General features: G+C 37.8%; 1 protein-coding gene across 4 annotated transcripts in view; it reads right to left on the bottom strand.

Moving 5' to 3' along the window:
* Window positions 1-25450, bottom strand: part of Gap43 (growth associated protein 43) — a 135415-nt gene that overhangs the window by 30300 nt on the left and 79665 nt on the right. For 2 of the 4 annotated variants that reach the window (XM_087215800.1, XM_004835680.4), the window contains exons 2-3: window positions 20475-21081; window positions 4004-4066 (exon numbers count right to left, since the gene is read on the bottom strand). In XM_087215800.1, coding sequence (XP_087071926.1) covers window positions 4004-4066; window positions 20475-21081 — 670 coding nt within the window. The remainder of the gene's footprint in view (window positions 1-4003; window positions 4067-20474; window positions 21082-25450) is intronic. The other 2 variants (XM_087215812.1, XM_004835681.4) reach the window with 1 other exon arrangement.

The raw sequence follows: 25450 nt of genomic DNA, 5'->3' as shown, positions 1-25450 counted from the left end.
ACTCCCTAAATGCCAACACACATACACATTCCCCTCATGGACCTCCAGGCTCTTAGGTAATGAATAATAGCCCTTTCTCATCAAAGTCTGTCTAGTTACACACATGAGATTTATTGTTTGGCTCACAGTATTTTGCCTTTATTCAGGCAAACTTACCAATCACAATTAGAATATAAGAGAAGATGCACTGGTTTTTAGTGGTGTTTTCTGGGTCACTAACAGTTTTCCAAGTGGATCAAGCTAATAGCTGACAAAAGACTTAATCCTTGAACTCTGATCATTAACAGAGCTGCCCATATGTGTATATAATGTATAATATATAAATACAATATATAATACCTAAGATTTTATACAGTACTCCTTTGAAGAAATTCTTATATGAAAAATGTTCCAATTACATTGAATCAATACATAAGCAAATTGAACCTGCTATAAAAGGACTATTGATAGGTAAATTCTGAGTTAACTATAATTTTAACCCACCGAAGATTCTTTATTAGACATTAAAGTTTCTCTGACTTCAATTTGATAGTTCAGTGTGGGAGAAAGGCATTTGGTCATTTGAACATAGAGCTGAAGAAGGTTAGAGAGTGAAGTACAGGAGCACCTTGAGAAGGAAGGTTTGAGGCAGAACAAACAGTAGATGCAAATGCTCTAGAATGTAAGCGTGCCTTGTTGATAAGAAGAAAAAGAAAATCAGTATTTCTGGAGTGGACTGAGAGAGGATCAAAGTACACAAAATCTGAGTAGTGACTAGGTGGGATGTTAATCATATGAAACGTTGAGGACATGTTAAAAACGTGGCTTTTATTGAAGCGAGATGGATAGTAGATAATGCAGATGCTGAGATTCTAGATATTTTGATTTGCTTATAGATGGAATATTGTCAAAGAAAAAAGAATCAAGGAAAATTCAAATATCTATGGCCTAAGTCTCAGGAAGAGATGGATTTGTTTATTTCTGAGATGAAGAAGACTGGAGGAAGAGCAGGTTCAAGGGGAAAAGACCAGAGTCTGGTTTTGAAAACATTTAGTTTCAGATGTCTATTGCATACAGAAGGTGACTTGCAGAGTAAACAGTTGTTTGTAGTTGGACAGAAGTCTAGGCTACAGGTGGAATACTGGGATTGATCACATTGTAGAAAACACTTAAAGCCATGAACTAAGGGTTCACCAAAGAATGTGGACAGAAAAGAGAAGAGGAGAACCAAGAACTGAGCTGTAGTTACTCCAATATTTAGTAATTAGGGAGATAAAGAAACAGCAATGAAAATGGCTCAAAGGATAGAAGTAATGCTGGGTAAAGAAAATGAGCCCTTAAAATTGACCACTGAATTGTAGTAATGTGGAGGTTATTTGTGACTTCAGCTAAAGTTCTTTCAGATGAGGGTGGGAATCTAGATGTGATTGTTTGAGGTGTAAGAGATAATAGAAAGAAGCCAGAGATAGTATAAACAACACTAGTTGAGAACACAGATTCCAGAGCTAGGTCACCTGAGTGTGAATCTGAAACCTGTCACTTCCCAACGTGATACCTTAGGCACTTTATGCAACCTCTCTGTATTTTGATTTCTCCATCTATAAATTAAAGGTATAGTGCCCATCTCATGGCTGTTATAAAATATGGCATTTGTAAGATGCTTAAATATATATGCTTAGTATGTATTATTCTTATTATATTTTCTCTTAATCCTTAGCAAGATGAGGTCCTTGTAAACAAGGCCTGCAAGAATACTGGAAACTAAAAATCATAAAAGTTTCATATCATAGTTCAAATCATAGTTTGAGTAACTATAATGAAAATTCTACCAATGTTGATCCACTCTCTTGGTGCTTTACAACAGTTTCAGATAGAACCACCTCAAGGGATTGTCATATTAATTTCCTACACAGTATGAAGACCAAGTTTTAAAAAGCACAGTCCAGTGATCCAGAATACTTAATGAATTTCAGGTTTTCCTTGCACTAATAATTCTTATTTCCAGAAGACTTCAAAATAGTTTTTTCTGATCACATTGAACTTCAGTGGTACATAAAGTAACTCAAAATAAAGAAAGTTCAAAATTTTAAGGCAGATATTTCCATGTTATAAAAACAGTTTATCTGATAGTCTGTCAAACAGAAGTCTTTATCAACTAACACTTCTCCTTTACAACAAAAACTGACATTTACATAATGATTCCAAAGCATTTTATGACTTTGTTCAACAGTGATTACTATACCTCTAATGTTGTATTTGTTTTATTATATCCCAAACCTTTCCCAATTGGAAATCCAATAATGACATAGATGGTAATTTTTAATCAAAACATTTGATTAGGCAGGACATTCCACTTCCCCAGTCACTTTAGACAACAAAGGATTTATTGTAAATATGTTTCTTTTCTATTTTGAGAGCATTCAAGTTAAATAATTAGGGAAGATTAAAAGCAACGACATGGAGGAAGCAGACATGAGACAATGTCATAGTTACACTCCCCAGCCATTTGGCCTATGTTTAAGTCATTTAAATTTTCTTGTTTTTGTTTTCTCATCTGTAAAAAAGGAACAGTGACACCTCTTGTTATAGGCCCATTGGATTGCAATAAGAAATCACATCTAGAGCGTTCAGCAGAAAGCCTGGCAAAAATAAATGTTACCTGTATTCTTATTATCATCAGTATTATTGTTGCAATTATGATTACTCAATGCTAGGATCTAATAAGCGAACACCAGACCAAAGACTGGGTGATTCAAAGCTATCAAATATGCATTAGGTTGGCTTCACATTTTAATTAAGCCTTGAGTTAATATTAGAAGTGTAGAGTCACCATTGTTTTTTGTGAGGAAGAAGTGCCGATTAATTATAGGAGCTCAACAAACATACAGGGCTTGTGATATATTCATATGGCTTTATTCCAGATGGGTGGCTTTGAGGTGAAGCTGAAAAAGCAATCTCCACTTCGATGTCTGATTTCTGAGCTGCTTGCAGTGGCAGCGGCAGCTTCTTGAGCTTCAGGAGGTGCTCGGAAGCCTCCTGAGTGACTACACTGCCCTGAAGTGACAGGGGGACAAATGGCTGCTGTCTCACCTAACAGCTCCACTTCTGCCTGCCTGCACCCTCCCGCTAGCCCACCAGGCACGTGCCAACAATGAGCTGCCCGCTCACTGGGATCCTCAGCTCCACTAATAAGCCCTGGAAGGCTGATAATTGGGGATCTGTGGTGACTGCAGGCTTTCAATAAGCCAGGTTGTTATGGAAACCAAAGGCAGACCTCCATGTCCCTATTATTGATCTTTAAAACAATAAACAAAATAAAAGTAGAGAGTTGAAAAAGATCACTTCATTCCAACCTCTCTCTACCCTACTCCAGCTCCCATCATTTTATTTTAGAAGTTTATCACCAATTTGAACAAATGAAATTTCACAACTCCTCTCTCTTTTGGTTCCCTTCTCAGCACACTCCTCTTTCTTAATTACAGCTGAATGTTTTTTCACCTCTAGCAGAAAAAGCAGCTGAGCAGGGAACTAAAGGAACACTCTAAATCTAATTTAACACAGTGGCATTAATTCTGATTATTTGAGCCAAGAAAATCAGCAATGAATATCAATGTGCTTTCTTCACCATTAAAAAAAAAAATGAACAGGATTAAAAATAGCCTCAGTGTCTCCCCCTGGCCTCCCAAGAGGGATTGTAGCAATACAGCCACCACCCACGATGAGTCACAGTACAGTGTGCTATGAAAGGAGTGTCCGTCTCTCAAACTGCCAAAGTAAAGGTGGGGGGTCGTTTTCTGAATTACTTTTAAAAATTAGCTGACAAGCTTCTTACAATAAAAACCCAATTACTCCTTCCAGTTAATGAATTCAGGCATGATGTCAGAGCATACCTGATTGGGAGGCCTGCACACTGTACTAAATAAATCCTGCCTGAAGGCCCCTGAGGGCTGAGAATCACAGATTCAGTCCCTACATTGAAAAGACTAGGGTACCATTGTTTCCTGCTGAACTTCCCATCTCTTACCAGCAGAGGGCACCAGTGTAATTCCGTTTCCAGCTGTGGCGCCTTCAGCAGGACTCTCCAGATCTTTTGCAAATGGCAAGAGAACAGACCAAGAGATGGAGGGAGGGAGAGAGGGGGATGTACAAAGAATTAAGATGTGTTAGGCACATGTACGAATTCTCCACAATAAATGCTAGCTAGCATCGCGTACTGCTAACATATGCTAATAAAAATTAATAATTGAAAGAAAAAATAAAGTCAAATTTTAAAACAAAGCACCACACACACACACAGAGAATGCCAGGCAAAAGATACAGTGATATGACAGGGTAAGAACAACTTATTATGTCATTCTTAAGCTGATCTGAAGTTAACTTTTATTTTCAGTGTGGAAATGTATCAAAACTAACTCTAGAAATAGTATTTACTCAAGCCACCAGAGTGAATAAGATTATTAACCTTTGAACTGAATTAATAAATGTAGGTTGAGGGCCGGGGATTTAGCTCAGTGGTTTTGCCGTCTGCTACACAAGTGCAAGGACCCGAGTTCAATCCCTGGTACCAAAAAAAATAAAAAAATAAAAAATAAATAAATGTAGGTTGTGCTTTGTGTAGACTTTGTAGAAATATGAGAGTCATTTTGGAATAAAAATAATGTAATAGAATAAAAACTTCAACCACCCTCGTTGTGAAGCCTCCAGCCACTTCAAGGTCCAACATAAGCTACTGAGGCCAGTCTCCTCACCAATGTTCCATAATGACATCCATTTCTTTTCTTCAGACACCACCCACCAGCCTGGCCTCTGAACCCCTTCTCTGCAATTACAGGCTGTACCTTGCAAGCAGGTACTTGCTTACATTGTTCTTGACTAACCCTAGTCTTTTTCTAAGGACTTTACAAAAAATTCTCCAACCAGATTAAAACTTCCATTACAACAGATACTTTTATACATCTACAGCCTTCATAATGCCTAATGCACTATGGAAATTATACACATTAATAAATACAAATCATTTGAATGACAGAGAAATAGTCACTGGGACAACTTGATTTATCTCCTCTGTGCTGATACTAACTCACTGTGACTGTGGACAGAACATGCAACATGAATCCTGGAACATGTTTTATCTTTCTTTGAAAATATATACACATAACTTCTAGAGCAGAGGTGGCGAACTTATGCCATGCATGCCACAGCGGGCTGCCTGAATTGAAAGCTCTAAAAGGTTTCTATCACTTTTCTGGAGGTTATTCAAATACAGTGGATTTAACCTTTTTGAATAATGTTCCCAGCTGAGCATGTGATGAAAGATGATGTTCTCCTGAGAATATCGTTGATATGTACATACAATATAACATGTTGCAAATAATTTCAGGAGATGAAAGAAACCTTCCCAAGCCCTCTAATTCCCAGTCTAGGCAATTTCAAACTTCCCCTTTAGGTCTAAGACTCTAAGATTGAAGTCCAAGATGTGACCAATATTTACCTAGAAAGTATACTGGTTATTTCCCTTAAGGATTCCCAACATTTTCTATCAAATCTCTAGATTGCAGTTTCTCAGGGACCAATTACATGAAGCCTAAATTAATCCTAACATCACTACCTGGTATCCTTGGCTAATTTCCAGGCTCAATCATTACTGATAATGTAAGGACTTGGTGATGTTCCTAAACAGAATAGTCCCTTTCTCCCAGAAGAGACTGCAAATCATTATGTGTCTCTCTTATTGGCCATAAATCAAGTCATATTTGCACATTACTTTTCTTTATAAAATTAAAGGTGTAGTTCCAAGGAAGAAGAAGCATAAAGTTTTCCAATAGCTTCCACTGAAAGAAACAGAAACCAGTGTAACTTTCTATTAGGTACTCACTATGTGTTCAATATAATGCCACAGTAGGCACTTTCATGTAGTCGACTTAATGCCAACAACCACCAAATCAGCAACAAAAGATATGATATCATTTCACACTGATGGAACTGACACTGAGCTGACATAGAACTGGTGCAGAGCTGGCACACTGCTGGTGAGGAGTTGTGCCTTTGCTTCAAACATACATTGTTCCAGTTCCAAGACCTGTGATCTTCCTTTTGCACTGCAGCCAAAGAAGGATTTGGCTAAATCCGCAGCTGTTGCAATGCTCTATGTGTTGCTGTAGTATGCATTGAATGATATGCTGTTATTTTGCAGAAAATGACTATTTTGTACGGTTTGGAAAGTACTTTATTTTGATACACCAAAAAATAAAAAAGAAACTCTTTACTGGGTGAAAGAATACCTTCCCCTATTTTACCTGTAAGAAAATGATAGATGATCCTTGCTTTAACCATCTCCAATGTGAAAATCTGCCAGGGGATCCCATATTGGGAAAGGAGAGTATGACAGGAGAAGATAAGATTTCTGATTATCAGAAGAGAAGGCAGAGGGTATTAATTGAGGGCCTACTCTGTATGTAATTCTTTAGACATGTTACATTATTTAACCCTCACAACAACAGGATGAGGGTAGAGTCTCTATTTCCATCTTACAGACAAACCATTAAAGCCATGAAGTGAGAAACCTGGAATTGACCTTAAGAATGTCCACTTCCAAGACTGTTTTTCCAGGAAATATTCCAGTGAAAAAAGTCTCTGAAACACACCTTGGAATCTGTAATGGATGAATGTGAGAATAGGCCTCCATTTAAAATAGGAGGTCGATCAAGTTCAAAGCCTTCCTTCCTGCCTGACCGAGCAGAGGCAATGGCTGAGCACTCACACTGCAGAAGGGCTCAGACAATAGTGGGGGGGGGGGCTGTTCTCCTTGGGGAGCCAGGGCCCATCTGCCACTTAGATTTGCTCAGAGACAGAAAATCCGTTTGCCGGGGAGCCCTTTAAAGCCTTCTGTTTGTAAAGCAAAGTGAGTACTGGGGATGGATGATGCTTTAAAAATCATCTCTCGAATCAGCAAGGAAGGTAACTTGCCCTGACCATGGCCAGGGAGTTTTGTAGCAGTGGTGCTTTCCATGTGTATCTTGGTACTTGGCTCAGTGCCTTCTTTCTGCTCCGCACTGCCCCTTGGGTCCTGCTTCTCCCAAGCCTCCTGCTTTCTTCCTCTTGTCCCCACTTCCTCTTCTATGCTTTGTTCTCTATATCTCACTTTCTTGTTTTGCTTACTTCCTCTAATCCTTCCATTTCTAGTCCTCTTTTACTTTTCTTCTCCTATGCTGTATTCTACTCTCTTTTCTTTCCTTTTTCTCATTATTAATTAGAGTTTTCTCCCACACCTCCTCCTACTTACTTCTGCAGACCCACCCTTATTTGTACATTCTGGCTGATTTCTTTTGAGTCAAATGCCCTCTTCCAGACCCAGAATGTCTGGGTGCCTGGGAAATATTCAAAAACAGGCCATGAAAAGGATGTTGCTGATTTATAATTTTTAAAGAGGTTAGGCTGCAAACAATAAAAATGGACATTTGCCTAAAAAGTTCTTAGCTTATTATTATGGTTGTTATTGTTATTTTGATGGAACTTTAAATCTGAAAAACTAAAAATAATTTTTTTCTATTTCAAGCTATTTACAAAGAGAAGTATCTCCATGGGCAAAATTCATATGACTCTTTAACCAGTGGATACCCACCTTCTACATGATAAAGCCTACATACGGGGATATTGTGTTAAAGGATGCCAAGTCCCTGCCTTCAAGGAATGTAAAGTCTAGTGACAGGAAGTGATAATAAATACAACACAGAAGGATGAACATAGTCACTTTAGGCACCAAGAATGTCATAGAGAAAATGAATTGGTTAACAGAACTGATTAGGCCAACAGGCATGGTGCTACTCTAACCCAAAGGTCAGGGAAGTCTTCCTATAGTATTTGGCACTCAAATGGAGCTCTAAGTGCTAAGAGGTAGACATGAGAAGATCAAGAGAGAAAGCACATGTAAACACCCTGTGACAGAATAAGTTAGACATTAAGAAAGCTCGTAAAGCTAGAGAAGAGTGAAGAAAGGCAGAGTAGAAGGATATAAGGTCAGAAACACAAGCAGAAGTCAGATCATAAGAGGCCTTGTAGGCCATGGTAATAATTCTGATTTTATTCAGGTTGCAAAGTTTGGCACTGGAGGCTTTATATTGGTTTTTAGTAGAGACAGGTATTGATTTGTAGCTTTGGTTGAGTTGTTTCCAGAGGAGTCTATTAAAAATTATAAGAAACCAAAGGCCCTCAAATTCTAAACCTGAAATTGGACCTACTCCTTTTACCCAGATAGGTGCTGTCCTGTTTTGAGTCACTGAAGTGACATAGGATATCAATCCTTGGAGTTAAATGCAATTGGCCCCATTATCTGGAGTGTTTCCCTTTGGGACATCCTTTTAGACAGAGACATAAACAGCTATCTTCCACTGGGACTGAGGAGAGAGAGAAAGAAAGGTGATAGATTTTTTTTTAAAATTTAAGACAGATTTATGGTTTTAACTTTCCAAAAAAAATTTTTATGGCTATTTCAAAATTATCTAGAATTTCTTAAGTAATTCTCATCAGAAGAATGCTTTGTTTATAAATTATGTTGCAGATTGGAAGATAATTAAAAATATTATTGCATCATTATGCTATTTCTTTATTTAAAAGACCTAGAAACCACAGATATAATAATTTTCCTTAGTGCGGTTAGTAACCCTGATGGGTCACCTACATTCCAATTATTCCTGATTTGCACTATAAGCAAATTCTTAGAACCTGAATAATTTTTATACAATATCTTGGAAGATATTGATACTGTTTTTAAAACAAACAATTCAACTTAAGTACAGAGTGGATGGATGTATGAAAAGAGGTGTTTGGAATTATGTCTAATGGAATTTAGTCATTCCAAAATTAAAGATCTTTTGAAATTAGACTTAAATATAGCAATTTTTAACTATTATTGGTTAAAATTTCAAAGTTTTATCAAGATCGAGAAATAGTTTAGTGGGGGGATAGGGGGTTGTGAGATGGTGGAGATACAGATCCCTGCTAACCAGACCTTTATAAAGCTTTATAAAACTGCCCAGTTTCCAGAAGCCACTCTGAGGTGCTATCCACTGAACCTGAGGCTCCAGAAACCTGTTTCAAATTGTGGCATTTCAAAATAGGGTTTAGAAACTAAATTACTCATGGATATATTATTTGTAAAGTATCATTTAGAAGATAAATGTTGCATGGCTTTAAAAATTTTGGAACTAAACTAAAATAGAACATTGCCTCATTACTTAATACAATCCTTAGAGATGACTATGACCAATCCTTTCTGAGACTAAACAAAACGAATATATTATGGGTCAATTTTTGTTGACCCTCTAAATAATACACACAATCCACTCTATAACCAGCATGACTGCAGTTACCCATACTCATTTTGAAGACCACTTATAGGACTGAGTGAAACTGACTGTTTTTCTGGCCACATGTAGACAGTAGCAGAGAAAGTTCTTCAATTTGCATTTTTCAAAATGTACTTCAGAAACTACAGATGATTCACTTGGAGGAAAGGGGTAAAAGCAGAGGAAAAGGGAAGAAGGCTCTGTCTATCTTTAGCCAATTCCACTCCCGCTCCCACCATCCCCAACTCTAACAGCTCTACTTTGGGGTTTAGTGTGTATTTTTTAAACTCATTGTAATAAATGGTACCCAGGCTAACAATTTAGAATATAACTTCTGCCTTTAATAATTACTCATTAATCCTACCCTATACTCTGTGAATACATTATTTTACAATCTTCCTTGTAGCACTAAAATTAGTATGAGAGGTGAAAAGAGGTAACTCTATACATTAGAGGTCAGAAAAGCTAGTAGGGGCTGCAATTCATCTGAACCCTGAATTTATCTCTGAAAAGCAAAAAGCTTTTCAGTTCATTCAAAAGATGTAGCTCAGGTCACACTTTTGAGGACAAGGTACCCATCCCTCCAGGAGCTATTATATTTCTAGCTGAATACCAGCTACAACTCTAACTTTTACCTTACAGAAATGAAATCCAAATGTGGAAACTAGTTCTCACAACATCATATACGGATATACACTGTTATGTGTTTTTATAAATGATATTTGTCTGCTTCTATACTGAAACATTCTTTGAGAGTTGACACTGTTCTAGTATCCTAGAGTTACCCAAAGTAAAATAAATTAAATTGTTTAAATGTATTGATTTGAGATATGCTGGTTCTGGCTGACATTGGCTACTGAGAGAAAGTGGTTAACCTATCTTCCCAACTGCTTGCTCTGTGGCAATACACCAATGGCCTGAAATCAATTGTGATGAGTGTTTACATTATAGGAATTGGTGAACTCTGCAAATAACAGGCTTTTTGAGTTTTGTGATTTGGAGGCCCAGTTTACCAGTATGCCACTGCAGATGTGTGATAAAATCTTCATGAATAATTTTTGTTTTGGTGGCTTGTTTTCTACATTATATATGTGATCATCATACACATCAGAGAAAATGGCCAGGTCATAACTAAAATGAGTACAAGACAAGAGTAAAGAGATGTCAGGTTCTTCTATGAACTTGGTGCTATTTAAATCATAAGTTAAAAGAAGAGAAAGGAAGAAAAAAATCTTCTACTGCCACTTTTCTTGAAAAATATAAAATTACATAAATGAGGAACATACTGCATCCACATTACCAAAAGTTTGGGCTTTCTTAACTCTTTAAATTAAAATGTAGAGTTTTACAAAGTGAGGCTCTTTTTATCAAATACATGAGAATTACTTTAAATTGAAGTTTATGTTTGGGGAATAATCTGCTTAATTTGCCATTCCCTTGTGGTCTATATCCTGAACGGCTCACAGGCTGTGCATAATAAGCAACACAAGTGGGAAAGGCTGTGTTCTGGTCTCTGTCCCAGCACTCTTAGCTTGGGAAGGCACTAACACCGCATCCTATAGTGGGCCAGCAGCAGGTTCAGTAGATTCAGACACACTTTGAAAAGATTACTTAAATGTGTCAGATGAAGGAAAGGAGCCAAAAGATCTGGCAGATTATGCTTTCCCTGGGTGTACCTGTCACACACTGGCAAGAGCCAACCCCAGGTTACTCATGGGGCTAGAATGAAATTAATCACCTTCTTTCAAAAGAGAGCAGCCTTGCCTTCCTCTAGTTCTCAATATGTTTCTAAGCTTAATGCAAAATGCTCACATTGGTCTACAAAATCCTGAATGATTTGAATTCTGGCAAGCACAGGGAAGACTTATGACCCCGAGCAACAACAATACTTTCCAGTAAGCTTCTGTATTCGGTTTCCAAATTAGCAGGAAGGTTAATGGCACCACAGCTTTTAGTATGAGCAAGTGTACCTCCCTTTCTTATTAGAATCTGCATTGCCAAACTCCTCTAGAAATAGTGATTTTGAGATCCTTTGTCCTGCATTGTTGTTTTATCAGAGTAAACTCACATCCGAAGTACCTAAAGAATTTGCCTGCCCAAAGCTTTGAGGTTAAAATTGGTCTTCTAGGTCACTTAAAGACTTTTGCTAGTGCATAATACTATTCACTCATTTTTAACTCATTCATCAAATACTTGTTAACAGCTTTCCTATCTCTAAATCATTGTCATAGATGCAATCAATGAAACAGATTGTGGAGCTACTTTTCTACTGAGGGTTAATTTTTAAGTAGTTGTTGATGAAATACGATTTAATTAGTTGTATTAATACATCATGTAGTGCAAACACATTCTAATAAAAAAATTTAAAAAATATTTGTGTTTATTTAAATTAAAGGTGGCTTTATCCCTTTTTATTAGATACATTTTTGTCCTTCAGAACTTAGATGAGGGTGCTTCTACATCAAGAAGTAACATTTTAATTAGATTAAACACAACTGTAATTTTTAGACACTATGAATTTCATCCCAACTATTAATTCTCGCATGCTATTATAGAGGCAAGTGACAGGAAAAGGATCGTTACTCTCCACACACCCTGAAAGAGATGGAGAGATGTTTCTAGAGCCAATCCCACTTCTTTTTGTCTAAAGGGTGAAGAAAATGTATAATTCATTATTCTTTTACATATGCTCTGACAGCCTAAGTTCTTGAGAAGACCTTTCCCTACATATTAAATATGTGTGTGTGTCCATGCTTATGTGTGCGTGAGTGTCCATATGTATCTGGACTGGTAGAAGAGTACACCACAGACACGAATACAATGCTTAAGCATCTTCAAGTTGTAGTCTTCATTTTCTCATACCCCGGGGTAAAAAAGGACTTTTTTGTAGATTTGTTTTGTTGGGTTCACCTCTACTTTCTCTAAAAGTCACACATACTCAACATGCACCGGTAAGAAGAGACCATTTTAGGAGAATTTCCCAGAGAGTCTACCTAACTCACACTGGGGCAAAAGAAAAAATAAACTTCATTAACTACTTTACTGTACATATGCCTCCAGGAAAGAACTTTTATATATTGCATGATTTATATGAAAGAAAAATAGCCTCCCTGGCCTCCCTAGTGTATCTCTTTTCCCTAAATATACATTAAGAGCTAGAATTTCCCTTCTTCGCTAACAGAACAATGTGAGATGATCAAACTGAAATATTTTATCTTCCAAAACATCTGCATTTGTCATCTGAAGATTGAAAGTAAGTGTGAGAATCACACCTAACTTGTATATCATTTAAGCCAGTGCTGGTAAACCTTTTAGAGTTTTTCAATGCCACAGCCTGCTGAGCCATGCATGCCATAGGTTCACCACCACTGATCTAAGCTATGTTTTCTCAGGATGTTTGGTAGCACATTTCCAAACACTTAGGCCTGTTTGCCAATTCTCCTATGATCAAAGATTCCACTACTGTGAATAGAAGTTTTAAAAAGATTAAAAGATCGTTGTATTAATGTATCTAGTGTTATAATGAGTCTACTGACAAAATTTTAACAAGCTTATGGGATGTGTCCTGCGCTCTACACAAAAATCCAAGCTTTTATGAACTCTCAAAGCTGCTTTAATTACTTAATGTTTTAGCTACTTAGGGAAATAAAGTGGTATTAAAGTAAGGTAATACTAAATTAAGTCTAGGAGGAAAGTGAAACTATTGACAGCAAATTATGGTCAACATAGCTATAGCTTTCTATCTCAGAAGGTTAGGAAGCCTATAAAGCAGGAGTTTGATCATATGTGAAAACATTTTCAACCTCAAGTACATATGAGGCTAGAAAACTTCATTGTCTGCTTGGCCTCTAGTGTAATCATAAACTTTCTTAGGACGGACTTACCCTACATTCCTTTCCCCTCTACTCAAACCTCTCTACTGGCAGCTTCTTCAGCCCCTCCAAACCTACTATCTAATAGATAAGAAAATTAGGGAGTACAGGAAAGTCAAGATGGCTGTGTGTCTGAGGCCATATGGTCCACATTTCAAAGATGCCTTTCTGGTCTACCACTGTGAACTTGTGTTTCGGACCTGGATGGGAGAGAAGACCTACTCAAACACATTTACTTTCCAGATATCTGAACTAAATCCAAAGAATAGACAGGCTGGCCTAAAACCATTCATACACACTGGACAAGAACTCATCTGTCTTGATTTTAGTTGGTGTTTAACCTATTATGCTAAAAATACAGAACTTTATACATATACAACTTGTAATTTATTGGACCCATTACAAATATAATACTATTCATCATCCTTCTGAAAACAATCTGTGGCAGTTCATTAAATCCAAAAATAAATGTTTGCCTAGAGAGCCAAGATTTATTGCTGTGAGATCAATAACTGGTTAAACTTCTTTTGAGAAAGATAACAGTTCAAAATTTCTTGATTATGAATTGGAAAGAAGCTTAGCACCTAATTTATTTATTTTTAACATAAAATTAGAGTGTAATTAAGAAAGATGGCAAACATTTCATGTCCTTTCCAACCTTCTTCACCTCTTTATGCTATAAGCCACATAACCTTGAAAAATCCTTAAAGGCAGAGCTCTTGTAGCTTTAAGAAGCATCACTGGTTTGTTTCCTTCCTCTTTTCCACTCATGTGTGGTTCTAGGAAGCTCTCCTTATTTAATGAAGCTATGATTGTGAAGACAAAATGGGTGTGAGGACCACTCAAAGCTTTCTAGTCCATTAGATTGAGTGGGATGCTCTGTCTCCATGGTTAGCCAAATGGACTCACTGTGTAACACTTGCTGCTCATTTCTCCTTTCTCTTTTTAATATTTCTGGGATTGTGTGTGTGCAAATGTGTGTAGAGAAAAAAGGAAAAGTACTTTATGAATATATATTAATATCTGAAAAGTATTCTCTTGTTTTAGAAATACTGTTTGATATTTTGTGCCAAATAAAATTTTACAATTTTAAAATAGAGAATGAATTTCTGTTTATTACCTTCTTTTATAAAGTGAAAATAATAATTTTATATAAATAGTGAAGAAATGAATAAAAAAGGCATCAGCAATTGACTTTTTTGTTTAACCCTTTTCTCCCTCTAATCTTTTGCTTGCTTCTTTTAAAACTGAAAAATAGAGATTGCTCTTCAGTTTATCTTTCTTGATATGTTCTTTACTCTTTTAGTTATAGATACAATAAACTACCAGTTCCTTTTAAAATTCACTTGCCTAAGTGGTGAGGGGATCTACATAAGAGTGTAAAAATGATACTAATTTTGATGAGCCACAATTAGGGTAGAAATTTTCTACAAAAAAATACAACAACTTTCATCCAGTTAAGATCTGAAGTTTTCAATTTTTAATTTACAGTCTTTGATGGATTCAGTTAATACTTACTCCTATTAAGAACAATCATTTTCAACTGATCTTTATAGCTCTCTCATGTCCAGTGAAATGGCACCTTGAAGCATTTTTGAAATGAGAACCTAAGGCTCCAAGCTACTTTCATATTCCTTTAAATTCTGGGGTGATGGAATAATGAGGGAATTATGATCAGGAATTATGGTAGCTATTGGATACTCATCTTTAAATGTGACCACTAATAATCCCAGACAATAGTCTAGAGCATCCAATTATAAAAATAAGATGAATTCTTAGGTTAAAATACCATGTTGAGGGTCCTTAAACATCATTCTTCTCTTTGTTTGTTCCAGTGTAATCCTTGAATGAGAGTCTGGATTCAGCAATTGACCTCTACAATGAGACTGTCAGAATTCAGGTTCTGGTTCAATACTTGCTAGCAGTTGACAAGGATTAAATGCTATAATGGCTAAAACCCAGATTCCTTATCTGCAAAAGGGGAAGGGGAAATTACTTATACCACAGATTGTTACAATGATTAGATGGGATAATTCCCACATGACCCTTCATATAGGGCCACTTAATAAATGCTCATTAAATGATACTTGTAGGAGGTTTATATTTTAACCTTCAAAAAAAGAAAAACCTTAACAATCGTTATCTTGGCCTATTCTTTCAAAGACAAGACAACTGCAGCCCAGAGAAGCAATAACTTGATTAAGCTTTCATACCTGGTCAGCAGAATTACTGAGATTAGAATCCTGGTCTTTTTATTCCAGTCCAATATTATTTTTCCTACATATGTTATAGAACATATGAAAGAGTGAATGCCCTAGAAATGTCCTAGTTGATATTTCCCCCAAAACAATTAGAAATTGTTGCAACTGCTAAGCTAATGAATAAAATGCAAGAATTAAAATAAATAAAATAAAACTTTAAAAGTCTAAAAACTGTAGGGCTAAAATTAAGGAAAAGATTTAGAGATCTATCGGTTTGATTACGCCTGGGCAGAATACTCATATATTTTTTTCTCAGAATGCAAAAATAGAAAGAAAAATATTATCAAATGCCACTGGATTGTTGTCAAGGAAAACCAACAAAAATGATTACTTTAGCAATATAAAAGTGCTCCACAAAAGTGTAATAATCAACGGTATTAAACAGCATACCACAGAGTATCTGACAAGGTGCCCATGTTATATAAACAGCATTTATGGACTTTCACAACTCAAATTTTCACTCTTTATGAGCTGTGTATAAATTTGGGAAGTGGTTGAAACCACATTTCACATCTAAACCCCTCATGAGGCACCCTGCCAAATAAGTGTAAATATCCTTGGGAAATCTCACAGCTCTGTGGAAATGGATCCATCTTTTGAATAGCTAAAAATTGGATGTTTTCCTTGGGATTTAAGTAAACATTGTTCTGGGAAACATAAAGAATTTCTGTAAATCCAGAAATTTAGGCTGGGTATTTTATTTTCTTATACATAATTATCATTCTGGAAATTATGTGTTGTATCTGTTCTTTTTGCTAATAATTTGGCTACTGAATATATATTATATAAAACTTATTCTAGAGCATGGATCAAACTTCATCTTGGCCACTAAAGGACTGTCTCATTCATATTTTGTCTCAAAGTATTTTGGCATATCAATGTATTCCACACTCAGTTGCAGAATTTCACTGAAATATTATATTATTTCATTAATGTAATAATTTTAAATGCTACTACCTGAATTTCATCTCACCCCATTTCCAAGTGTAAACTTCCTAAGATCAAAGGACTGTGTCTTATTCATCTTTGTGATCCTGATACCTACCATAACACAGTTACTGTAAATGGAAAGAAAAAGGAAAGAAGAATGGAAGGAAACAATAAAGGGAGAGGGAACAAGAGGGAAATAAAAAGGAAAGAAGGGGAGAGATGGGGGAGTGCAGTTAAATTTTCTGTTCAGAGAATGGCAAATAGAAACTTCTCTTCTCCAGATCACTGTTAATGACTGTTATGGTTGTGTCTAGATGTCCCCCCAAAGCCTCATGCAGTCTTAGGTGGGGCTTTTTTAGAGGTGGCTGAATCTAGAGTGTGTGATTGATTCCTGGTGCAATGCTAGGATTAAGGGTGGGTGATTATTGAATCAGCCCACTGATAGGTTGGGCATTGCCCTAATCCTGGTAGCCTGGATGCAATAGAAGGGACTGGAAAAGGTTTGTCAGGTCCCTTGCTCCCTTGTTGCTTTTGCTGTCTTCCCCTGCCATGAACTGTTGCCCTTCTGCCATGTGCCTGTGCCTTGGATACAGCCAACTATGGACTGAGAACTCTGTGAACTGTAAATCAAATAAACCTTTTCCCCTTTAACTTTGAGTGTTGGGTATTTTGTCTCAACAACAAAAAAGTAACTAACACAATGACCCCAATTTGAAAGTTATAATGAAACCATGAGAATAAAATTCAGCCACAGTCAATACACAGATCTAGGGTGACTCAGAATTCCACTTCTTATTGGCACTGTCACATACCCTGTGGCAGCCACCCAGTCAATGTCAGTGGTCGACAGCCACCTGGATGGGTAACTGTAGTGATGCTACATCACTGAACATGGCTATAGCAGAATGTTTGATGTCTTTATGAGTGAAAGTCAGTGGGCTACCCTGGAGTGGGAGAAGAATAGCAGAGAATTCCTTCTATGAGAGCAAATGAGCACACTGCTCAGCAGGAGACTCAAGGACATAGTCATTAAAGGGAGCTTGAAAATTCTCTCCTAATGGATGAAGGGGGCAGCATTCTATAGCTGTTTTAAACATTCCTCTTTCTATAAAGAAATTTACATCAGAAATATGATGAAAAATTTGTGGTCATCAGCACATTGAGAGCTAGGCAGGCAGAGTGGAGAAACAGGGACAAGGATATAAAGTCAGAGAATTAAAAAAAGAAAGAAAATTAACTTCTAAGGTCCTAATGCAAGTGATGTCTACCAGCAACAAACCCATATAATAATAATAATAATAATAATAATAATAAATTTAAAAAGGAAAAGAATAAGATACTTTATATTTATAAATCATTTCCATGAGTATTAAATCAGTGATCATATTAAGGCCAAATGTTTTGACCCTCTTTTTCAAAAAACCTATTTTTCTGGATTCTCTCCTTTCACTTATTTTATATCTGCACCCCAGCCTGAATCTCAGCTCATCTCCTATCCCCTCTAGGCAGCCACAAAATCCTAAATCAAGGCCATGGTAACCAACAATTTCCAAAGAGAACAGCACAATTGAAAATTCTGCTATTTTAACCTGGATTAGAATGAAACCCACCGGGAGATGGAGGAAATGCAGTATATAGATAGAGCCTCTGGGAATTTGGGACTGATAGGATGTGATAGATTTCCTTGTCATCTTTGGTTTCTGTGATTCCATGAGATTCACCACAACTCAATAATTTGTGCTTGTAACATACAGCAAGTGAAGCTAATAGACAACTAGGTTCAGAAACAAACTACAAAGGGCCGGGGATTTAGCTCAGTGGTTTCGCTGCCTGCTGCACAAGCGCAAGGACTCAAGCTGGATCCCCGGTTAAAACTAAAAACAAAAAACAAAATAACTACAGCCAGCATGTCAAAACTGAATCAAGAGGACAAAACTGAGAAAACTGAGAAAAGTAGGAAGCTATCCAAAGCTGAAAAAAAGTAGAAAGTAAATCGCCCCTAGTTATAAATTTCAGGCAGGACGTCACCTCCACTTCTAATCACCTTTCAATGCACGGTGTACAGTCTTTTTAGTTGAGACATTTTTCAGATGGAATTTGTGAAATTTAGGTCAGAGTATAACCTCTATTTACTTTGAGTGACTAGACACATTTTTAATTAAATAAATGGAGTTAGAAAAGTTGCAGGAAAAACACATGAATGGGTGAATAAATTATTATCTATAAATTAAGCCTAGCCAATTATGGTTCACTTAACATTTGATATTTGTTAAGCACTTACCACATAAAATATTTTAATAATTTATTTACTAAACATAATTTCAAAAATAACAAAATGGAATTTTCTTTAAGCTTTACATGAATTCAATAAGTTCTATTTTTCTGTTAATCTAAATAATGAGTCTATAGTTAAAATCATATCATGTCTTTGTGTCTATACTGAAAATTTTAGAAATCCCAGTTAAAAAATTATGGTATGAACAATATTAATTATGTTCTGCATTTAAAAGCATGATTAATTTCAAGATTTAGAGAATGCCATGATAGTTTGTCCCTACCCAAAGTCATTTCCAAACATCTTATCTGAGGTTTGAACAGTAAACCCAAAGAAAAGGAGTTAGCATGATTTGTTTTGCTAAGAAAATTATAATTAACACCTCAGTCTTTATCATATACCTTACTTTTCCTGGGGAAAATTCCCAGCTTCTGGACATCAAGGTCAGCCCCCTGGGGTAGGTTTGTAGTTTCAATAAATATTTAAAATAAGTCACGGATAGAAAGAAACATGATTTATGTGCAGCTGGAGTGTATAACAATGATAGTGTAGTGTAAATTCTTACTTAGAATTTTAGGGGCAAGATGAAGCAGTACACCTGAACATGTCTAGGATAATCATCTGCCCTCCTGTAGTATCTAATTTGGAGAACTGTGTATTGAGGGAAGTGTTCCATGATTATCTTCTCGGCCTGATGGGGAGATGTTGGAGTACATCCCAGACCACTTTCATGGAGTAGGTCCTCTCCCAAGCTCATGGTGTGACTCAGTCTCTATTCGGACCTGTATGCATAGTGTGGGTTAAATCTATGGGATTCTGAAGGTATAAGTAAACCCCAACTTTTAAGTTGGCACAGAAGCAACTTTAAGGATCTTTGGAGTTAGAAGATATCCATGAGACATACCACATCAGAGAAAGACCTCGAAGCTGTTGGGCTCCTTCATCACTCTGCGTATACCAGGCTGAGAGACAAACCTAGTCTCTAGAGCTGAAAGTTTGTTAACTTTTTCTTGCTCTCAGCATGTTCTATCCCAATTCTGCACAGGCATTTTCGCCAATAATAGTGAAAATACTCTAACTTGAGTTAGAGCTCCAAACCAAAGAGAATCCAGGACCTTTATGTAATTATAGCCAGCCCTTAATTATTTATGCATATGAAAGAAAATAGTGTCTTCAATAATAAAATGACTATTTATGTTTAACTTTAATATGCATATTTGGAGTTTTTCTTTTGTTTTTGGCAACATCAACAGACTTACTTTCCTAATTATGCTTGACCTTACTTAGTGTCACAATTAACATTCGCTAAGCATACACACACAAACACATACTACTCACCAAATGATGGTGGGTGGAATGCCCAGAAACATATTGTAGACTAGGGGAAGGTGATCTGAGATTGGATTTTGGCTGCCAGCAATTCACACACTAGATTATCTGAATCAATAAAGAGTTGGCTATATTTATACTAAGTTCTTCTCAGAGCCAAATAATCACATGAGCCAGTTCTGATCCATAAAATATATGTAACCTAAGTAATTGCTTATTAAACTAAGTCTATGGCATAAGAATATTTTCTCTGAACCAGGATTACCTAGTTTGAGTGTTGATAGCAATCCAATAAAGATGATTGCCAGGTCCCTCTAGTACTGGCTGCTACAGGCCTTTCTTAAGCATGGGGATGTCTGGACAATGAAGCACAAGTCCCTTCCATTTCCAGAAAATACCATTCAGAATTGCTCTCAGGTTGCCCCGGTGGCCTGGCCCGCTTGGCCCCTCTGCCCCTGCACCCCGCCCTGCCTCGGGCGCTCACCTAGCTTCTCTTCGGCTTGGCTGCTCTCCGCAGTATCCGTGGGAGGCTGGGCGGTCGCCTTGGCGGCAGCATCCTCTGCAGCAGGGGTGGTGGCAGCAGCAGCAGCAGTGACAGCAGCAGGCACATCGGCTTGTTTAGGCTCCTCCTTGGCGGGGCCGTCTTCGGCCTTGGAGGACGGCAAGTTGTCGGGGGAAGCTTTCGCGGCACTTTCTGTCTCCACGGAACCGGCCTTCTCCTCGGCAGCCTGGGGGGCCGCCTGCCCCGGGGCCGCGTCTGGGGCGCCCTCGCCCTTGCCCTTCTCCTCCGAGGCGGCGTCCCCGGCCTTGCCTGGCTGCTCGGACTTGGGGCCGACGCCCTTGGTGACCTCGGCGGTCGCCGGGCCTTCTCCCTCCTTCTTGGCCACTCCATCAGCTACAGGGGCGTCTTCCTTCTTCTCCTGCTCCTCAGCCTCGGCAGCCTGGGCCTCGCCCTTCTTCTCTCCTTTGAGCTTTTTCCTCGTTATGTGTCCACGGAAGCTCGCCTGAATTTTGGTCGCGGCTTTATGAGCTTTGTCTTCGGGTTTGATGCCATCTTGTTCAATCTTTTGGTCCTCGTCATTTTTTTCAACCTTCGTGGAGAAAAGAGGGACACAAAGGAAAGCTCTCTTGGTGTTCTTTTCCTTCAAATCACAGCATTTAACCTTACCTATTGAGCAATTTATGAGGTGCAAAGCACCTTAATTGGAGTTAGGAATCCACAATACCCTGGAAGTTCAAATCAAGCCTGCTATCTCTCCCATGGTATTCTATAGAGAAAACTATGGTCTTTCTGACATTCCGAAGTACTGCTATTTCACATGTATTTCCATTCCCTAGCTCAGTTGCTCTACTGCCAGATTTTAGCCATCCTTTTTAAAAGATGAAGGAACAAGAAAAAGAAAAGAGAATAGAAGAAAAAATGGAAACAAACTTTTGTAAATAAGGAGAGGAAGAGGGGTTGAAGGGAGGGGAGGGGAATGAAAAAAAAAGAAGAAGCAAGGCATATCGTGTACAGGTATAAATTCCCTAAGATGAATGTGATCATTATGTATATCTAAATGTACCAATTTAAAAAAAAATGTATCATTACAATTCAATATGTTCTAGGTTTTAGTCAGAGCATTCTGAATGATACTGTGTTTTCAGGATTTGTGGAAACTCTGTAAAACTTTATAATTTAAAAAAACATTATGTAAAAGTCTACATTCTCCACTAATATTTCAAAATTAGTAAAGAAATTAATATGTTCAAGAAAAACAATATGGTAAAAGTGTAGACAAAATCTAAATGAATTCCACTGCTTTGAGGAATTTGTACAGAAATTGACAACTCAGAATGCTGGTCACAAAATTATGTCTAACTTCCTCCTAAGTGTGGGCCAACATCAATATGAAGCATACTAGGTCTGTACATTTCAGGCATTAAAAATACTCATTATTCTATTTCCATAGAAATAGAATCTTCTATAAAAAGTGAAAAATACTATTTCCATTTTTTCAAGTGATATATAGTTAGTAAATTAAATTTCTTATTTCCAAAGCAATTTAAACCTAAAATTAGTTTTCTAGTATCATCAATAAAGTAGTCCTGGTACTAAAAAAAAGAGATGAGAAGACAAAATTTTTAGTTTTTGAAGGCAATATTTACAGCTTCATATGTGCTGAAAGTAACATTTATTTGCTTGGAAATTAAATTACAAGATAGAACTATAAGAAATAGGCAAGTAGAGAAAATTCTAGACAGCTCTATTGTTCAGTAGGGTGCTCCAACTGGCTACTGATGGTCCCCATTCCTTCCTTGCTTCAACTTTTGAGCATTTAACTTTTGTTCACATTTGTGAGTACGGTTCTAGACCTGGGAAATACATAACAGTGAACAGGGAGCAATGCAACAACTTTGTTGAAAAGCCCACTAATAAAAGAGTATTTGTCATGTACCATGTCCCATGCTTGGTCCAAATCTGCCCATGTCCTTGACCTTGGCCTTGCTCCAGTTTAAGAGGTAAGCCACAGCAGCCAGCAGCCAGTATGTTTTGCACCTGTCATACCAGCCCTGTCCCAGTGACCCAGATTCTGCTAATCATGACATAGTACTATTTGACATTCTTCGGACAAGCACACAGACCTGCCATTGCTTACGCCCATCACCATGCCAATGGATACACAAATATATTTTTTAAAGCAAGATATACAAGAGAGTAAAAGCAGCACTGACAATTTTCTCACCAAACTTCAAGACAAGTCTTTCTTTTTCCTCAGTTTGCCATGCATGTATCCATACAAAGAAGGAAGGAATAACTGAAAAGCACTTTGGCGAGGGCCCATCTGTTTCAGCCTCCCAGTGCCGTGATGCAACTGCTTTCTATTTCTTTCTCTCTCTCCCTCCCACCCTCCCCCACCCATCCCATCTTCCCACCACCCTGCTGTTCTTGATGACTCCAACCACAATCTGGGGCATGGGAGCAGCTGTCCCTGCCAGGAGCTCTCCCCTCAGAGATGGAATCATAACCCTGTAAAATTAACAGTTGCAAAGGGAGCACAAAGCCAAGATGTTACTTATTTTACTCAATCTTGATTTTCTGAATGAGACATTTTTCTTATATGATAGAACAGCTGTACTTGGGCACCGATGCCAAGTAGATCTTTAATATGAATGTTGCTCCTTATGAAAGAAAAAAAACTGATCAGAGTGGGCAGGTGTGCAAGAAAGACCCCCTAGTGACTCAAGAAAACTACCACTTTAGAGCCCTGTTTTCCCTTTTAGAAAACAAAGCATAGTGGATAAAACTCTTTAAAAAGTTGGAAAACAAAAATTAGAAAACTGAAGGTTTATAGATTATAAAGATTACAAGAATAAAGAATTTTCTACTCTCTCTCTCTCTCTCTCTCTCTCTCTCTCATTTCACAGAGCATCTACTACTTTGACATTTCAGATGACCAGGATTTAAACTTCGCTACACAACATCTATGTTAAATAGATTATCTAGAAAGCCTCAGACTAGACTCAGGTGCCTAGATTGTGGGACTAACCTCACATGAACAATCCAGGAGTAAAGGGATGCAAGAGGGGAATATGTGGGCAAGAGGCAAGAGAACAAGTAAAGACCAGAGTTAAGAGAAAGAAATAAAATTAATGACACAAGAACCAGATATTTCACCCAGTAGAGGAACTCAAAGTTATAGTCAAAGAACTTCATAGGCATGGACCTGGTCCTGGAGAAATTGCTGGACCTCTTAACACCACAGAGATTTAGGGAAACTGGATATTGGGGGTTTTTTGGAAGAAACACAACCAGTATTATAAAAACTTTCCAAATAAAGGGAAAAATAGAAAAGCAGGGGGTGGACAAGGGAGGAAAAGAAGGAAATGGAGAGGGGAGGGTAGAAGATAGGTGTAAAGCTTGGATTTTAAACTAGACAATGCTGGTTCTCCAGAATCGAATGGCACTAGATATCTTAACAACAGTGCAGGAGGTACCTGTGCAATTGTAAAAGCTGAATGTTGTGTATACATTCCTGATACTTCTGGTAATATCTCGATGGCTGTTCAAGATATTAAACAACAGTTTAAGGCCATGTCAGATTCTGAGATTTCCTGGGACTTCTCCTTATCCTCCCTGTGGAAGGCTATTACTAGCTCTTCCTGGTGGAAACATCTGTTGCCTATACTCACAATATTCCTGTTGATCTTATTGTTTGGCCCATGTATACTTAACTGTCTTTCTGGCCTTGTCTCCTCCAGACTCAAAGCTATAAGCCTACCCATGATGGAAACACCTGATGCCTATTGATGCCTACTGATGCCTTTAGATAGGTCTTCTGAAGGGTATCCTTGACTGGCAACCACAACTACGACCCCCTTCAGCCTGAAGTAGCTAGAGCGATCATCACCCCTTGCCCCCTCATGGCAGTTCAGGATAGTTCTTCAGAAGGGGGAATAGTATAGATAGATGAGCTAGGTAAAAATACTATATAGGCAGTCAGATAGGGCTAAGTCCTTGAGAGGGCCAGGACAAAGGTGGAACATACCACAGCTGCACATTGGCTGAAAACCAGGCCTCAGGATGGAAACAAGATGACCAGATCCACATACTTCTCCAAAGAACTGGGCTTAGTGAGGTATAGATAGGCATCAACCACCCTGGGGGTGACCAGAGACTTTTGGACCCACTGCCTTCCTAGGAGAATCCTTGTTCTTTCCATCAACTCTTGCTATGTGACTCGCTTCCCAATTGGACCACCATTACCTAAGTGACTATATTTGTAACCTTACTGGATGTTCACGGTTGTGGCCCACATTGTACCCACATGGGTTTCACCCTATAAAACTTCTCTGTAAAGTGGGGTCCTTGGGCTACCCACTTGGGACCCCTCCTGCCCCTCAGGAGCTTTCCTATCAATAAATGTCTCCCTACTTAAAAATAAAATAAAATAAACTAGACAGTGCTGAATTGGGTGTATATGTCGTTGTTTAGTTTTGTAACTGGCTTTAAACTGGCTCAAGCTACAGGTTATTTTCCTGTAAAAGTCCCTTTTCCTATTTAGAATAACTGGACTAAGAGTATTTTGTTGAGGGAGGAGAAAAGAACCAAATGAATGCTGCTGTAGCCCAAGGTGTCAGGCTGCTTAGAACTTTTTCAAGATGAAATAAGTTAATTTACCTAAGACAAAGGATATTTGAGCCCAGAGGAATTAAGAATCACTCAGCATATTCAGCAAAATCCTTTCAATTTCTAAAAGGGAAAGCCATGGCTCTGAAAAATTAAGATATTTGCACAAATTAATTGAGTGAGTGAGTCAGTGGTCTGGCTTATATTTGAATTTAAGTCCCTTCCTCCAAGTCCGCCTAACCCCAAGTCCAGTGTTTTTGTTTCATTGACCTAGAACAGCTTGGAGTTTCTCATAGCAGATAATCCGTAAAGCATCATGACAGCATTCTCATTCACTTAATCACTAACAA

This window comes from Heterocephalus glaber, unplaced genomic scaffold (assembly GCF_053883595.1).
Source record: "Heterocephalus glaber isolate CG9 unplaced genomic scaffold, H.glaber_assembly_v1.0 deba00000122, whole genome shotgun sequence".
NCBI classification, from domain to species: domain Eukaryota; kingdom Metazoa; phylum Chordata; class Mammalia; order Rodentia; family Bathyergidae; genus Heterocephalus; species Heterocephalus glaber.
Note: the sequence above shows the minus strand (reverse complement) of the source record. Positions and strands in the feature narration are given on the sequence as shown.